Here is a 17,081-nt window from a genome sequence, read left to right on the forward strand (position 1 = left end):
TCTAGAGAACTGTCGCTGATTCTCTGGACCTTGCACGACTCATCATCACACTTCTCCGTACGGCAGCTATGAGAGGGGGAGGTGCAGGCTTGATTACAGGTGTCACTGCCAGAGGGAATCAGGTGGCCAGGCAGGTAGGCAGATGCAGGGACTCATCACTGCTGTCTGTGTCATCAGGCCTTCCACCTCTTCCTGTGTGTGTGTGTGTGTGTGTGTGTGTGTGTGTGTGTGTGTGTGTGTGTGTCCTACAGACCACGAGTATGGCTATTACGTATATATAATTAAATAAGTGTAATTGTGTGCAGGGATGAACACAGTGTAAGGCTATGTATACAAATTATATTTTTTCTGTATTTTGATGACCTTGCGTATGTAGTAAGCGTGTGTATAAGATAAGACCCGCTAGTGTTAGTGCATAGGTGTGTAGGACGGCTGGCTGCCCACGCCGGCACGAGTATGTAGCGCAATACCCACGTAGAGGCGATGTTTAGACGAGGAATCGATGTAGATTTGAGTTCTGCCTAGCAAGTCGTAGCCGAGACAGCTTCGAGCACTCACTGCCAGGCCTCGTGCAGTGGGTGGCGCCCTTCCCTGAGTTCACCCTGGCGTCGCAGAGGCTCGTGGTGACAGGCTGCCCGCCAGTTCTACCGTATTTTTCTTTTACAGTAAAGAAAGAAACCTCAAGGGTGAAAATATATAAAGAAAAAAAAAAGCTCACTATGCACTGCTCCCATAAAAGAAAGTAGATATGAGTATGACCCCAACTTTACCTCTACCATTACCCTCCCCTAAAATAAAGATGCTGTGTGATAATTTAGAGAGTAGTGTTCAAATCATATTGGTACAGAAAAATAATACTAAGCAAAGATAAGCTTGAATCTTGGGCTCACGTGAGGTCAACGCATTGCAGTTTTGTTATTGTATGAAGTATAACTATTATTGTGACCACCGGCAACCCACGTGGCGCTGCGCCGATTCCACCGCTGCCACCATTGTAATAATGTTGTATGGGGGTGCGGGAAAGTCCAACCCAATATTAGTCAGTGCAGGACCTTCCACGGGCAGGCCAAGACCTCAGCCCTTTGCAACCGTTTCTACAGTAAAGGAAGCCCTGTTTACGAGCTGGCTTGGACCTTCCTGCAGCCTCATATGACACTAAGGCATGTTTCCTTCTCTTCAAGAAGAAAACAATTTGCTAACCTGAAGTTTTATGAAAGTTGTATGAGCTTGAATCTTGGGCTGACATGACTCCATTGCACAAAGTCTAAAAACAAAGATAGTCATATATAAAAAAAACATACTTATTATTGCTTCTGTCCGTTAAATCACACACAGGCAGCTACATTTTATCACCTTAAAAGTCTTTGCGTTATATAGAAAAGCATACCTGTTATTGTTTGTCCATCAGAGCACTTTTAGGCAGGTGCACTTTGTCAGCCTGAAAACCAGTGCTTGAGGGCGTGATACGAGTAAGCCCGACAGTCAGGCTGGCGGGCAGACCGGTGCACATGGGCTTTGGGCTTCACGCAACACCGGCAACAACACCACCAGCTACAACAACAACAGCTACAGCAAACCTTCAATGCTTCGCGGGTGTTCGTCAATGTGTATGCTGTAAACTATTTCTAAGCGGACTCTGAATCTGTCTCTCCGTACTGAGGTCACGGGCGAGCTTCTGACCCTTGACCCTGTGCTGTGGCTGCCTTGGGTGACCCTGCTAGGGGTGGGGGTGATGGGGGGGTGTCACCTGTTACCTGCAGGGCCCAGCCAAGGCCATGAGTGACCCTAAGGTTGTGGCGAAGTGGTCCTCTCATCGCCACAAGCCCTCACTCGCCACTCGCCTTCTATGCTCTTCCACTGATATGCACCGTTTTTCCCATCTTCTGTTTGGGATCTGATTCCCTTCACCTGTTTCGCCCTGTTCCGTCTGTCATGTTTCGGTATTTCACATCCCGTTTCACTGTTTTAACCTTACTTTCTACTATTTTCTCCCCTGTTTAAAGATCTTGATTAGTTTCCCCCGTTTCGTTATGACCTGTTTCGTTGTAGTGAGTCGTGTTCGCATCCCACATTTCGTTATTTCTTTCCCCGCCTCCCTGTTCGTTCACCTCATACCGTCTACCGTTCTCTTCCCTCTGCGGGTCTAGGTTAGTTTCACCCGTTTTTCGTCATGTCCTGTTTCGCCGCCGTGACTCGTAACTCTGCTGTCACTTTCGTTTCCTTGTTTCACCGCGATCTCGCACGTCACGTTTTTCCTGTGTGTGTGTCTGAAAGTTCCGTCTGACCAGCAGCTTATTGACGCCCGGCTGTACTATGCATCTACACACACACACACACACACGCACACACTAACTAACTAACCATCTCTATCTATCTATCTATCTCTGTCGATCTCTCTATCTTATTATCTGTGTGTGTGGGGTGGGTGCGATGTCAGCTGGGCAGGTCAGGTCAGGTCAGGTGCAGTGCGTGTCGGAGGTCAGGGAGTAAATGTGGTCTGTGTCAGCAACTTTCCGTCAATAAATCTTGCTCTGTCACACACCAGCGAGCGGCGTTTATTGTCCTGAAATGCCAGAATTTTCTATACTCCAACACGATCTCTACGTGTAACGAAACACACGATAAATTAATCCAGACAAAGAAAGGTTTTGCCGGCGCCGGGGATCGAACCCGCGACCAGCGTCACGGGAGAGCTACTCCTTTACCAGTCAGCCAAAGAGGTACCCCCCTGGCTAAGTGACTTATGGGAGGCTCACCCATCAGGCAAGCCAGCATTACAGTCAAAGTAGTAGTAGTAGTAGTAGTAGTAGTAGTAGTAGTAGTAGTAGTAGTAGTAGTAACAGCACTAACGTCATGTCTAATCCCTCAAGCTTGCCACATATGAAGGAGTTGACATAAGGGTCAGGTAAGTAAGTAGTGATCACGTGTAGAGGTGGAGTATAACAAAAGTTAACAACGATTTATTAAAATCACTCTTGCAATCTGTGACATGCGGGCGCCCTCACATGCCTGTACACAGATGTCGGAAAAACTGGAATTATATGGAAGCAATAAAATTCAATAACTTCCGCCTCCGTCGTGCAGTGGTTAGTGCCCCTGCCAACGGATGTGGGGACCTGGGTTCGAATCCCGCCCTGGGCAGTCGGCGAGCAGTCCACCCAGCTATTCATCTTTCCTTTCGGGCTGGTCGATAAATGAGTAGTACCTGGGGACTGCAAATTGTGGTAATCCGGATGATACACTCATTGGCGGATCCAAGGGCGGGGGGCCCACTGCTGATTCAACACCTCCACCAAGTCCGCTAGCGTCGGCGTGCCTCCCGCTGCTGCCGGGTTAGTCATCTTGCCAAGTTCTCCAGTGCGCAGTCAAGGTAGCCTTTCCCACAGCCTCACCGTCTCTTCAAAGGCCACGAATCCCACTCCTGACACCAGTGTAACGAAAGAGGTAGGAGGTGGCGCCCCACGGGGCCTGCTTTCGTAACAAGTAAGGGATCGGGGCTTGAAGAGAATGGGAAGGACTGAGGGAAACAAGTTTGCTGGTAGCTGGTTAATTGGCTTCCCCACAATAGCCGACACCCTCGACACACTCATCGAGTCCCCGCCTTCTCCGCGCCTTGCAGCTCCGTTAGGGGCGCCGAGTACCGTCCCCATCCGCTTGCAGGGCTCGCTGTGCAGCTGGCGTTCTTGCGTTCCTCAGGGCGCTCAGCGTAATCCAATGGGCCCCGGGAACCGCTGAGCCGTGCGTGAAGAGGTCACTTTAAGCGGTGTGATCAGCTCAGAGCGCTGGGTGGAGTGACTCCGGCCTAGGTAAATATAGTCTACCGACAGGTCAAATCATCCCCCCTCCCTCGCGCAGGCAAGGTACCAAACTCCGCCCATACCCGTGACGTCAGAGTGGTATGGGTCTTGGATGTGGGTGAGCTTCTTCATTCAACGGAGCTCCCCGTTGTCTTGATTTATTTCTGTGTCGAGCAGGTTATTTATTCTTTTCATTGTCTAAATAATTAGTATATAAAATTTTTTTTTTGCCTCTTAATGTCACATGCTGTACGTGCTGTATGTGTGTAGAGAAGTTCCCCATGCATGTCCTGCAAGTCACTGCACGTCACGAGGTCAAGTCTGAGACTTAGCCGCTGTCAGCTCTGCAGCCTCTCCTCCTACCCAGGCTCTGACGTCACACACCCGCACTCAGAAGCGCAAATTTAGAGCCAGCGTTTGGGGGGACGATTTTACCTGTCCGAAGGATGTTTTTACCTTGTCCGAAGGATGTTTTTACTTTGGACTCCGGCTGAGGTCTACGTACGTGGCGGGTCGGTGAGGAGGGTGAAGCATGATGGTTCGTCCCCGTGAACCACCATTCGGGTGCGAGTTTTTTCAGTGGAACACCATCACTCGTCGAGCGATCAACTCTCCTGGCCGGTGAGCCGGCTTAGAGACTGCTGAGTTGCTCGCCCGGCTCCGGCAACGGGTGCCAATGCATCCGTGCCCCCCGACCAGCTAGCCAGGGCCTCATGGCCTGACGCTAGCTCCTCTGCAGGGCTCTTTTAAGCCCATTCAGCCAACGAGCTGATAAAAAAATAAAATAGCAACGGGTGCGAGTTCGCTCGTGTCCACGTAGCAGTAGTGTGTTATTGATTTTTACCACTTGAAGGCTCCAACGATGCCAGACTGTCGCACTCAGCCTCATATTTACAGATTTCCAACCCAAAACTGTCTCCTCAACCCCTATAACTGGCTTCATCTATATTTATCGTTAAAATGGTTAATTCTTAGTGTTTCTTGGCAATAGTTATGGGTCAGCAGACGCCGGTAAATACAAATCTCTGAGTACGATAATCTCGCAACGGTGCTCCCAGACCCAGACCCAGACCATTTGATCAGCGTGAAGGAAGGGCGGTGGTGACTGTTGCTGTCTGGCCATTGCCTGTCTTTGTTGTCCCTCTCCTGAAGTGTCAAGCATGGCCGAGCCTGCAGAAGGGAAGAAGGTGCTGTTCATATGCCTGGGTAAGCCACGGAGCAGAGAATTTATCCCCTTTACCTGTGTGGAGAGGGTAATAGTACTGGGGGCAGGTGAGCGGCGTCCGAGTGGTTAATGCTGGGGGGTAGGTACTGGGGGAGGATGCCACAGGGTTGATATAATATGCTGGGGAGTAGGTACTGGGGGAAGGACTGCCAGAAAGGATGAAGGGGGAGTTATGAGGAGGTTAATATACTATGCAGGGGAGTACTTTCTGGGGTTAATAACTTAATATACCATGCTGGGGAGTGGGTACTGGGGGAGGGCTGCCACAGGGGGTGAAGGGGGAGCTGTGAGGGTCTGGCCGTTGTGAGCAGTGCCCGGGTGTTCTGGGGGAGGACCCTTCACCCCCTCATTGTGGTGCTTGACAAGTATCAATGATTTTAAGTATATTTTGTTTATTGACACATCTTTGTCATATAAATTCAAAATATCATCAAACATGTTTGATATAGGAAAAAGTATTGATGCCACAAAGAAAAACTGAAAAAATGCCCTTACAAGAAAATTTCCAATGTCCAGCCTTCCTGCAGCCTTTTCTGCTGTCTCATGGGTACACCTTTGCTATCTTGCCTGGCTGTTGTGAAGGTCAAATGGGGAAGGGTTCTTACTTATCATTAACCCATTTATATTTTCTAGGGTTGCTTGACGGTCACATGTCCTGTATTTAATCACAGTTATTAGGCTTTTCCTGAAAATTTGTATATAATTTTGATGTATGGTTTAACCTTTAAATGTATTTTATGCAGTCAACTAATGGTAATACTTTACAAGAAGTCTGCCTCCTCCTTCATCACTCCAGCCCCCCCTACCCCTCAAGACAAGCCTGGGAAACTGTGGGGAACCGGGGCTTTGGGGTGGGGGGAAGCCAAAATCACTGAAAAATGGGCTTCCAAAATTTCCCTAAAAAAATCAATAAATGAAGGAAAATTCCCTAGTCTCAAAAGTAAGGAAAGTACTGACTTTATAACCTAACAGCCCCCCTGCTAACCAAGGGGGGCTGCGCCCTCTCTGGACCCCCCCACATGTATGACGCGCTGGAAAATGTTTTTTTATTTATTTATTTATTTATTTATTTTTTTTTTTTGGTGGAGAGCATATTTAAACTTCTCCAACCAAACATTACGACATGCTAAACCCCCCTCCTAACCAAGGGGGGCTGTGCACCCCTGGACCCCCCATGTAGGGAATTTTCCTTAATTTAGGGATTTTTCTAGGGAAATTTTGGAAGCGGGGGGGGTCCTGGGGGGGCACAGCCCCCCTTGGTTAGGAGGGGGGTTTAAATATGCAGTATTTTAAAATATGCTCCCCACCAAAAACAAACAAACAAACAAAAATTTCTGGCGCATCATACATGTGGGGGGGGTCCAAGGGGGGCGAGGGGGGGCTGTTAGGTTATAAAGTTGGGACTTTCCTTACCTTTGAGACTAGGGAATTTTCCTTCATTTAGGGATTTTTCTAGGGAAATTTTGGAAGCCCATTTTTCAGTGATTTTGGCTTCCCCCCCAAACCCCGGTTCCCCACAGTTTCCCAGGCTTGTCTTTGGGGGGGCTGGAGTGGCGAAGGGGGAGGCGGACTTCTTATAAAGTATTACCCAACTATTTGATTAGAAAATTTCTTGTCCACCAGAGATGGTGACATTGGTCACTGTACTTCATCCATTTCATACCTTAATGGAACAATGTGGGTTTCTTTTGTTTCTGTGTGGTGTATTTTTTAGCATGCCAAGCTACAAAACCTTGGCCCTGCCTGGTCTTAATCACTGCCTGGACAGTTGGTGTGCAGCCTGCCCTGCTGTACTACATCCTCTCCTTGTGTCTGGTTGATGAGTAGGTGCCTGGGGGAGGTAAACTTTGATAACCTAGATGTCACATGTTTCATGTCCTGAGATTTTTACTCACTGCAGGCTCAAGGGCAGAGGTGACGGAGATGAGCACTGATAATGCATATTTGTGGCGTATGCTCCCAACTTTACTGCACTTCATCTTAGTTTTTTGTAGAGCTGCTTGGTTAGTTTTTTTTTACAACAAAAGAGTCACCACAAGGGCAACAAAAAAAAAAAAAAAAAAAAAAAAAAAGGCCCGCTACATGCCGCTCCCACAACAGAAGATAGTTTAGAGTGGCCAAACAAGAGGTCAAATGTTTGGTTACTCCACACCTCTGCAAACACCAATTATGCCCCCATGGATATGTAGTTCATCGCAAATGTGTCACTTTCAGGTAACATCTGCCGGTCACCCATTGCCGAGGCTGTGTTCAATCATGTTCTGAAGGAGCGTGGCCTGACTGGCTGGGAGGTGGACTCGGGTGCCATTGGGTCCTGGCACATTGGCCGGAACCCAGACCCCCGGGCCATCAGCATCATGAAGAAATACGATGTGGACATGAGTCACAAGGCCCGCCAGGTAGCTGCCTCCTCTGATTAATGGGATTGGGACAGTCGGCAAATTTAGGGACAACAAACTGATTCCTTTTACCCTTAAACATTTAATTATTTAGTTGGTTTAACCCTTACATTACGGCGATCGCATATATAAGTGTGCTACCACACGCCCCACCCGTACGGAGATCATATATATAATCATCACATTCTACGCTCCCTACGTTTCAAATATACCGCCAGTTTCTTGACTCAGAAAAATGGTGGAGGCATCTGGCATCCGTACACACACTCATTCGTCTCAGCGCACGCCCTGCTGAAGGCCACAGATCATCGGAATACATCTGTCATGTCTCGTGACACATCAAGCAGTTCCTCTGCTCTGGGCGGAAGTAGAGAGCGGGCGAATCAAAGTGACAGTGACTCTGATGACTGCTATGGTAGTGACATTGACAGAGGAGGGAGGGGCAAGTAGGGGGGGAGAGAGAGAGAGAGAGAGAGAGAGAGAGAGAGAGAGAGAGAGAGAGAGAGAGCAAGTGGATTGCTTCCATGCAACGCGTCACGGCCACGAGAAAATGAGCAATATTTTCGGCTGTCATAACTTTTTATATTATTATTAGGAGAGAAGTTTTATTACACCAACATATATACTAGATGAATATACAATTATTGCAAAGAAGAAAGACACCATTTCCACCTCTTAAATGTCTAACTATTCCCCGTGCACAGCATCCAGAGAAATATATCGCCACCCGTACTCTAAGGGTTAAGTTGCTTTATATAGTGCAGTAATTTTTCCTTTCTTGGTGGAGCTAGATTGCTTGGTGGAATTAGGTCCCTTTATTTGGTGGGTTTACTTACCATGGAAAGGTGGTGATGAATTGAATTTCCGTTATTATACTGGATAAAGAATATATGTCAGTGTCTTACTACAAGGGAAAAGTATTCATGCTAACTGCACAGTAATATTTATAAATCACAAGCATTGGAGATGTACCAGAGAGTATGAGAAGGTTTGAAGACTGGAAAAGGGGAAAATTATTGCAGTTTGAATTTTAGAAGCAATACAAAGCACCCAAATCCTAGAACTTTTTTTTTTTTTTTTTTTTAATTTTTTTTTTTTATGTTGTTGCCTGTTGCGCAGGTAGGCTTCTTCCAGGTGGGGCCTGATGGTCGGCCCAGCCCGTTCTGGCGCAGGCGAGTGTTTATAGTGGCGCCATCTTGCTATTGGTATTGTAATTTTGTTTATCCCTTGGTATGTCATCTTTTCTATTTTTTATTATTATTATTGAGATCCATGAAAGAGCATCAAAGGAAAATAAAAAGAACTGATATAGATGCAGAATGAGTCCCTTCAATGAACAGACATGGATATTAAAACACGAGACAGCAACAGTAAAGAGAGAAGAATAAAAAAAATGGGGGGAACAAAACAATACATAATGAGCAGCGAGGACCATGTTTCTTAATGGTCCCTCTAAGCGAGAAAAATGAGAAAAAATCATCACTCACACAAACCATTTCATAATATCTGTCAAAGCATTTGTGATCAGTATATGTATCTTCTATTTTTGGGGGTTTATATCATGACACAAATTTGGCCCGTCGCTGCCACACGGTAAAGCCACAAATTTGGCCCGTTGCTGCCACACAGTAAAGCCACAAATTTGGCCCGTCGCTGCCACACGGTAAAGCCACAAATTTGGGCCGTCGCTGCTACCGGGTTAAACTTGTCAACATCACCATGAGCCACAACCACATCTGAAAGTAATGAGAAAATATCCTTGCAGTTGAAGCGGGCGGACTTCAACCACTTCGACTACATCTTCGGCATGGACAATGAGAACATATCGGACATTGAGGCCCTGAGCCCCGCCACCTACAAGGCCAAGGTTGAACTCTTCGGCATCTACGACCCCAAGAAGCAGCTGCTCATCCGGGACCCCTACTATGTGAGTATCGGAGGGAGCATGAGTGTGTCCCTCAGTTTGTACTCACTGTTTCAATTAGTACTCACATCTGGGAAAATTGCTTTGGAAAGTCAAGTTGAGGTGTAAAGTGGACCCATTGCTAAGCTAATGCATGTTTGTTAGTTGTCTTTTAACAGTAGTTGTGCTTTCAGTAACATGGGTTTTAGTATGTAATGTAGTTTTGTACTTAATTCTTGGTTATTGCCCATCATTTTTATAATTCTACATAGTTTTCCAGAGTAATATCTACTTTTGGTATGAGTACTGATTGGAATTGTGTTTCAAGTTGGTATCTTTCTGCAGTAGGATTCATTTATCAGTAGCAGCTGCAAATTAAAACTTTTGCATCAGTAGTGATGTGAATAAGTTTTGATTAGTGAACCTGCAACACTATTACAATGTAGACAAGAAAATGAATTGTGAAGAGACGATGTGAGGCTTATTGGAAGTGACCTCCAAGAGCTAGAATGTATGGTACATATTTGTTGACATCATTGGTTAGACCCAAAAAAACTCCAAAATTAGTGATGTTCAACTGCTTGTGTGAGAATGGGCTCACAATGTACCTTGGTGAATGTTGTTGCCTTAGTGTCAGCCATGCATGCAGCTTGCCACCAGCTTCTAAGTTAAGCTTGAGGAGTCCTGGCCTAGGCTAATGAACTGTTTGTGCCAGGATGACGATGACGCTGGGTTTGAGAGGTGCTATCAGCAGTGTCTGAGGTGCAGCAATGGCTTCCTCGATTCCCTCAAGTAAGAAGATCAAGAATGCTCTTGGGTGGATGTTGAGGATTTGGAGCAAACTCAATCTCCGTCGAGTGGCTGGAAGAGGATCACCCACCTACTGTCAGTCAAACCTACCTTCAGTAGTAACTTCACCCAAGTGGGGCACTGTGAGGCAGCATGAGCCAAGCAGTACAGGAAATGCTATCAGTAATAATCTACCCACACTTGCATGAATCTGGGCAGGGCAGCAGTGCTCTTCAGGAAAGTAAAGGGGCTGGAAAAAATGTTGTCAATGGTGAAGTTTTGAGTCATAGACAGCAAGTTCATTGTTCCAGCTTTCCTTGAACTCCTCACCATTACTAATTATCGATGCTTTGCTCTTCCTAAATGGTGATGTGATTAGTTGGTTGGTTAGTCTATTGAATGGGTGTTTCCTAAGCCAAGTGGCAGGTGTTGGCTGAGTAGTAACATATAATTCCATCATTGTTGCATTTTGTTTGGTAGATGTTCAAAGTCTCACTAATTTGTTGCAGCTATGGGTAACTGTGTTTTGGGACTCCATAAAATAAACAAGAAAATTAAGGCCGTTTAATTTTGTGATTATGTTTATGTAAGGAAGAAAACAAATACATGTATATTAGCTCACCACAATAAAATATTATGCTTGGCATGACAGATTGAGTTGGTCTGGTGTCATGTAAGGACAGTGGCCGGTGTGTAGGCAATATATGGGAAGTACTCCTTTGCTGTGAGGTAAATGGCAGGCTTATTGATGGGAAGCACTGCTGATGGCTTCTGAGAGCCCATGATATGCTGACAGACTGTTGTGTGGTGCCAGTATTTGGAATTAAAGGAGAAGGTGGAGTGATTACCTTCAAGGGCCTGGTGCAGTAGAATGAGGAAGACCTGTCACCATTTTAATGTGATCAAAGCAAGGGAGCATCTCAATGTTATCCTGTGGACCTGGAACTTGAAAGCAGAACAAAAATATACATGGTCCCGAGGGCACGTATAAAACAGTTTTTGCCATTCTTATATACAAAGACAAAGAACCAACCTCCAACTTTGTTTTGGTGGTCTGCATCCCAAGGTAGGTGACAATACTGATGTTTTTTTCATACAAAGCTCATGAAAAAAGTTTTATTTAGATTCTTTGTTGAATATATCTGAAGTCATGATGGATGGATGCAGTCGCTTGCATCAACTTAGTGTGTTCCCGGGCAAGTATAAGACTTTACAGCAAAGGCCTCTCCCTTCTGAGCCATGCCCATGAGGCTTGGCTTGACCATCTGGAACAACAGCTGTTCAAAGGGACTGCAGAAACGCTGGGCCTGGACCTTGGAGAAGCCTGCCTGCTGGATGTCCTCCAGCATGTCTCGGTTCACCATGCAGCCGGCAAAGATGAACGGCCAGATGCCCAGCCGGGAGAGCAGCTCCTGGGCCTTCCTTCTGGTGGCGTGCCTCTTGGTGTCAAACTCAGCGATGTGCTCGTAGAAGTAAAACCTTCCACCCTGCAGGAGGAAGTGAGGAAAGGAAAGCCAGGGGTGGGGTGGGCTAAGGAGGGAGTGCTGTGATAGTTTGTCATTCTTCTTTTGTCACTATTGCAGTACTCCTCTACATCACTACGTCAGTATGACATGGTTGAGCAATTACCATAACATCACTACATACTTAAAAGACTTGCACCTCAGCATTTTTTTCCTTTATCAAATATATTTAGTTGTGAAAATTATACTGATATATTTTGGAGAATATGGTTTTAGGAGTAGGTGGCAGTTTACAGGCATTAAATAGTAGCCACTGCTTTCCTGAATGGGAATAGAATGTAACACACTGTGTAGTGGCAAATGAAGGCAATGCAAATCAATGATAGAGTGTTAAGAGCACACTGGAGGAAACTTACGGGAACCAACACTCGAAGGATCTGCTGCAAGACTTTCTTGGTGTTGGTGACAGAGCAGAAGACAAACGTGCTCACCACCACATCCACGCTGCTGGACTCCACCATGTCCATCTCCTCCACTGGGAAGAGTAAAAAGATTGGCTAGTGTTTGAGAGGGGGAGGAGGAAATCCTTTATCTGACTGTGTGCTGCATAAGTGCTTCTGTTAAATTCTTTTATAGTGCTTGAATGTGACCTTGTGATTGGTTGTTCCATGATGCAACCAGTGAGTTTTCTTCACTAATATCCTGAGCAATGTCTGTGTAAATAAGAATGGTGAAGACTGTTTTATATGTGCCCTCGAGACCATGTACATTTTTTAAAGCCATCTCCGTTCATGAATGCTTGAGGGAAAAGATATACTTGAGTGAGCCAGTGTGGAAATGGTGCAAAACACACCTTGAAGCAGCACAGGAACTAGCCAGCCTCACCAATGACTCCTGACACTAACACAAGGTTACTACTTGGATCCAAGTGACCAGTGAGTGACTATACCTTAACACTTCACTCATCCCTCCCTCCCTCCACACCCTCCCTGCCCCACCTATGCCTCTCACCGCTGCAGACGATGACCTCCTCGGATTGAATGTTGGGGAATTGGTGTCGGTTGTGGTCATAGTACGGTTTGAAGTGAGGGTTGGGCTCTACCGCCACCAGGTGTGTCCCATCGGGGTAGTAGGCGAAGTTCGTCCCTATGGAGATGTTTGCCTTGAATTATATATTGTGATGGCCCAAGAAACAGATAAAATGACTCCTAAACTCAGTAGCAGTGAGGATCATGTTTCTTAATGGTCCCTCTAAGTGAGAAAAATGAGAAAAAATCATCCCTCACACAAACCATTTCATAATATATATAAAAGCATTTGTGATCAGATTATGTATCATCTATTTTGGGGGGGTTTATATCATGGCACAAATTTGGCCCATCGCTGCTACACGGTAAAGCCACAAATTTGGCCCGTCGCTGCTACATGGTAAAAGGCCTTGTATCCCATTGGGCTTGATATTTTTTTTTTACAGGAAAGGAAACAGCTCAAGGACAACAAAAAGAAAATGTAGAAAAAAGCCCACTAACCACTGTTCCTACAAAAGATGAAAGTGAAGAGTGGCCAAAAGAGAGATCAATTTTGGATGGAGAGGTGTCTTGAAGGTTAAAGTGTCTGCCTCCTGTCTTGGGGGTCAAAGTTTGAATCCCAGGCTGAATGTATGGAAAAAGATTTAGGGTCGTATTAAAAGACATTTCATGGCCCAGGAACACCTATCTGACAAGGCTTTTGTAGGAGCTTGGGGCATTTCCAGGAGTAGTTTTATAACCCTGGTGGTAGTTCGACCCTTCCTCTGTACCGTGAACCTGAAAAAACACTCATTAGAACCCGACTGACCCCCTCGTTGACCTTTAGAAATAGCTGATGTGGGAAGTGAAGGTGTCTTATAATACCAACCATAGTATACGGAATAGATCAGTTTCTCATGTGTTTCTTGAGACTGGGATGCTGTGTGTAATGATGGTGAGTCCCATTGGAATATACCTACTTTATATAGCACAATAAACTCCTTTAGAAAGAAGCCAAAAGGGAAATGGGTGCAAGAAAGGACCCTTACAAGATAAAGATTTGAGTAGCGGGTTTTTTTTTTTCATATTTGTTTACTTATTTTATGCCCTTGAACTGACGACTGCTGTAAAAAAAAAAAAGAGGGATATCTGAGGTACTTGTGAGAAAAAATGAGGAGACAAAGATGGTATGGAAGAAGCATTTTGTATCCATGATGGGCCCACTAAGCTCGTGGATAGAGGTAGTCGATGGGAGGCACTTGTTATGGTATTGCATGGAAAATTGATCTTAGGAACCCCTGGGAATGGCTTTGTGAGGTGGATGAGGCAATGCAACCCCCGTGATATGCCCCATGGATTAACTGATTGATTGATTGGAATAGACAAATAGGTGAGATTGTTAGGATTAGACATAAGTGGATGAGGTGAAAAATATGATTAAGAACCGGTCGTCAGTCAATTATTCATTCAGTCAGTCAGCCAGTCATTCAGTTAGTCAGTTGGCCAATCATTTAATCACCCAATTAGTCAGTCAGTCGGCCAATCATTTAGTCACCCAGTCAGTCAGTCAGTCAGTTATTAAGTCAGTCAGTTGGCCAATCATTTAGTCAGTCAGTCAGTCAGCCTATTATTCAGCCACCCAGTCAGTCAGTCAGTCAGTCAGCCAATCAGTCACTCAGCCAGCCACTCACCTGTGCCCACGCCGACCTCGAGTACCCTGAGAGCATTCATCCTCCGCAGCTCGGGGTCGTGGGAGGCGGCGGTGCGGAGGGAGGCGAAGTTGACCCTCTTCACCGCCTCCAGCTGGTCGTGGGCGCTCCTGTTGAAGTGGTCCATGAAGGCCGCGAAGAACCTGTAGGAGAGAGATTAGAGATGGTGGGAGGGAAGGAAGCATGGGAAGAAAGTGAAAAACGGAAAGGAAGGAACAGAGAGGAGAGGGAGTGAGGTGAGGAACAGAGAGAAGGGGAGAGAGGCGAGGAACAGAGAGGAAGAAAGTAGAGAGATGAGGAACAAAGAGGAAGGAGGAAAGGAGGTGAGAAACCGAGAGGAAGGGAGGGAGATGAGGAACACAGAGGAAGGAGAGATTAAGGAGGAAGGGAGGTGATGAACAGAAGAAGGGAGATTTTCTCATAGAATATAAAACAGTGTGAGATTGACAGTTTTCTCAAGTATCGCGGGTAAGGAGTAGAATGGTTGACAGGTGAGGTGTGTGGCCTGACAGTCATATGGTGAGTGCCAATACGATAGTCATTAAAAAAAAAGATTAGATAAATTCATGAATAATGATGTTAGGTGGGTTTAGGTTCACAGGAGCTGCCTTGAATAAACCTACTGGCCTCTTGCGGACTTCTTATCATAGTAAGGGAAGGTTTGTAGAAGTAATGCCAACCAATCAGCCAGCCAGCCTCAACGCCCCACCCTTACTCCTCCCCTCCCTCATTCCCTCGCACATCAATTTCAGACTCTCCCCTCCCAACGCCTCTTCCCCTACACACACGCACATACCTACACGTCCTCACCAATCACCGCTCAGGCAGAACCTCCCACCTCGCTCACTATATATACTAGTAGGGCAACACACACACACACACACTAACCTCTCTCTGCACATCGGCCAGCCCTTCCACAGTAACAGGAACACACACGCCACCAGCAGCAGTAGCGTGAGGACCCATGACCCACTCGTTGCTTCGTCTTCCATACCACACTTGACCTGACCTCCTTAGACGTTGGTAGACTGCACTAGACTCGTTCAGGGAAGAGTTCGAGCCCGCCACTTAGCTTAAAAGACTTCATGGAGGCTTGGACAGGTCACAGGCGCGTTATAACCATCTCTGGACACGGTTGGGACTATATCTGAGCACTAGGAAGGCTTGAGGTTGTCCTAGACTCGTTTAGGATATACTGCACGACGCCGGACAGCCTAGGACACAAGAAAGAGGTTTGGGCAAGTCACAGGCGCGTTATAACCATCTCTGGACACGGTTGGGACAGTATCTGAGCACTAGGAAGGCACTAGACTCGTTTAGGAGAGCACTGCGCGACGCCGGACAGCCTAGGACACAAGGAAGAGGTTTGGGCAAGTCACAGGCGCGTTATAACCATCCCTGGACACGGTTGAGACTGTATCTGAACACTGGGAATGCTTGAGGTTGTACTAGACTCGTTTAGGATAGCACTGCACGACGCTGGACAGCCTAAGACACAAGAAAGAGGTTTGGGCAATTCACAGACGCATTATAACCATTTCTGGGCACAGTTCAGACTATAAATGAACACTTGGGAGGCTTGAAGAAGTCCTACTAGCCTTAGACAGCTTTAGAACACGAGAAGGCTTAGGGAGGTTGCGGGCGTATTTTCTCCGTTACCGTGCCCGGCTATGACTGAATGCTCTTCGGCGGCGAGGCGGGGAAGCACTCTGGCGACGGTGTGCTACGGTGCCCCTAGGTGCTGTCTGCCAATTCCCGCCCGTTTGTTTGTAGCCTTCCCAACTGATTTACGGAAGGCCTAGACACTAGTTTTCTCCTATGCCTTTGTGATGGATGTTAGTTAGTGTGTGTTAGTGAGGGTGTGAGGGGTCGGTTTGGGGGGTTGCCTCAGTGCGTATCTTAGTCACATCTGATAATTTGATGTATGCAAGGTCAAAATATATGTTTATTTAGATTTTGAATGTATGAACTTTCTTTTTGTACCTCAACCCATCAACCAATGAGCAGAAGTTTGAGGAAAGATTTTAATTTTTGTTTTTGTTTTTATTTTTCTCTTATTTCCTATTCTTAATCTAATCCTTTATTATTATTATTATTATTACTATTATTATTATTACCATTATTATTACCATTATTATTATTATTATTATTATTATTATTATTATTATTATTATTATTATTATTATTATTATTATTATTATTATTATTATTATTGTGACCATTTTTTCCATATACTTCGTCATATCCGCGACTTGTTTGTTTGTTTATCTATTTGCTTATTCCATAATTCACTTGCCTTACTCATATTTTGTTCCGTGTTCAAATACAACGTGACCGTGAGACTCATATTTAATTGTTTATTTGATTATTTACGCTCACAGTTCCTTCTCTTTGATGTATATGTATGTGTCTGCTCTTCCTGTGTGTGTGTGTGTGTGTGTGTGTGTGTGTGTGTGTGTGTGTGTGTGTGTTTCTTTTCTTTCAATTTCTTATCTATTCGTTATCAGCATCTTCCTTTATTATTATTTATTTTCTCTCTCTCTCTCTCTCTCTCTCTCTCTCTCTCTCTCTCTCTCTCTCTCTCTCTCTCTCTCTCTCTCTCTCTCTCTCTCTCTCTCTCTCTCTTTTGGCACTCCCCTGGAGGTCGAGAGTAAGAACAGTGACATAATTATCTCTCTTTAAATCACCTGAGTCTGGAGGGCCAGGTGTGTGTGTGTGTGTGTGTGTGTGTGTGTGTGTGTGTGTGTGTGTGTGTAAGGGAGGTGGAATTTGTTTTTTCTCTATCTGTG

The 17,081-nt window shown here is 45.7% G+C and overlaps 2 protein-coding genes across 3 annotated transcripts; one reads left to right on the plus strand and one right to left on the minus strand.

Annotated features, from left to right (window-relative positions):
* The first annotated feature begins 4,837 nt into the window (after window positions 1-4,837).
* LOC127010308 (low molecular weight phosphotyrosine protein phosphatase-like) lies at window positions 4,838-10,671 on the plus strand. The gene is made up of 4 exons (XM_050884172.1): window positions 4,838-5,003; window positions 7,237-7,421; window positions 9,187-9,348; window positions 10,040-10,671. Exons 1-4 carry the CDS (start codon window positions 4,958-4,960, stop codon window positions 10,118-10,120), a joined length of 474 nt encoding a protein of 157 aa, XP_050740129.1. The 5' UTR covers window positions 4,838-4,957; the 3' UTR covers window positions 10,121-10,671.
* LOC127010306 (putative methyltransferase-like protein 7A) lies at window positions 10,344-16,282 on the minus strand. 2 transcript variants are annotated; one of them, XM_050884170.1, is made up of 5 exons: window positions 15,181-16,278; window positions 14,275-14,435; window positions 12,588-12,722; window positions 11,993-12,111; window positions 10,344-11,600 (listed from the first exon to the last, which is right to left on the minus strand). In XM_050884170.1, exons 1-5 carry the CDS (start codon window positions 15,282-15,284, stop codon window positions 11,295-11,297), a joined length of 825 nt encoding a protein of 274 aa, XP_050740127.1. In that variant the 5' UTR covers window positions 15,285-16,278; the 3' UTR covers window positions 10,344-11,294. The 2 variants fall into 2 exon arrangements, with proteins under 2 accessions (XP_050740127.1, XP_050740128.1); XM_050884171.1 differs by lacking the exon at window positions 12,588-12,722 and having other exon boundaries at window positions 15,181-16,282.
* Window positions 16,283-17,081: the final 799 nt, after the last annotated feature.

The sequence above is a fragment of the Eriocheir sinensis genome, chromosome 43 (assembly GCF_024679095.1).
Source record: "Eriocheir sinensis breed Jianghai 21 chromosome 43, ASM2467909v1, whole genome shotgun sequence".
In the NCBI taxonomy this organism is placed as follows: Eukaryota; Metazoa; Arthropoda; class Malacostraca; order Decapoda; family Varunidae; genus Eriocheir; species Eriocheir sinensis.

What these genes read in the sequence shown, in the direction of transcription:
- LOC127010308 (XM_050884172.1), top strand. Translation starts at nt 4,958, where the DNA reads ATGGCCGAGCCTGCAGAAGGGAAGAAGGTGCTGTTCATATGCCTGG. An exon ending in TGAGTCACAAGGCCCGCCAG is followed by an intron (nt 7,422 to 9,186) that starts GTAGCTGCCTCC and finishes ATATCCTTGCAG; the next exon opens with TTGAAGCGGGCGGACTTCAA. An exon ending in TCATCCGGGACCCCTACTAT is followed by an intron (nt 9,349 to 10,039) that starts GTGAGTATCGGA and finishes TGTTTGTGCCAG; the next exon opens with GATGACGATGACGCTGGGTT.
- LOC127010306 (XM_050884170.1), bottom strand. Translation starts at nt 15,284, where the DNA reads ATGGAAGACGAAGCAACGAGTGGGTCATGGGTCCTCACGCTACTGCTG. An exon ending in CGAGGTCGGCGTGGGCACAG is followed by an intron (nt 12,723 to 14,274) that starts GTGAGTGGCTGG and finishes ACATCTCCATAG; the next exon opens with GGACGAACTTCGCCTACTAC. An exon ending in GGAGGTCATCGTCTGCAGCG is followed by an intron (nt 12,112 to 12,587) that starts GTGAGAGGCATA and finishes TACTCTTCCCAG; the next exon opens with TGGAGGAGATGGACATGGTG.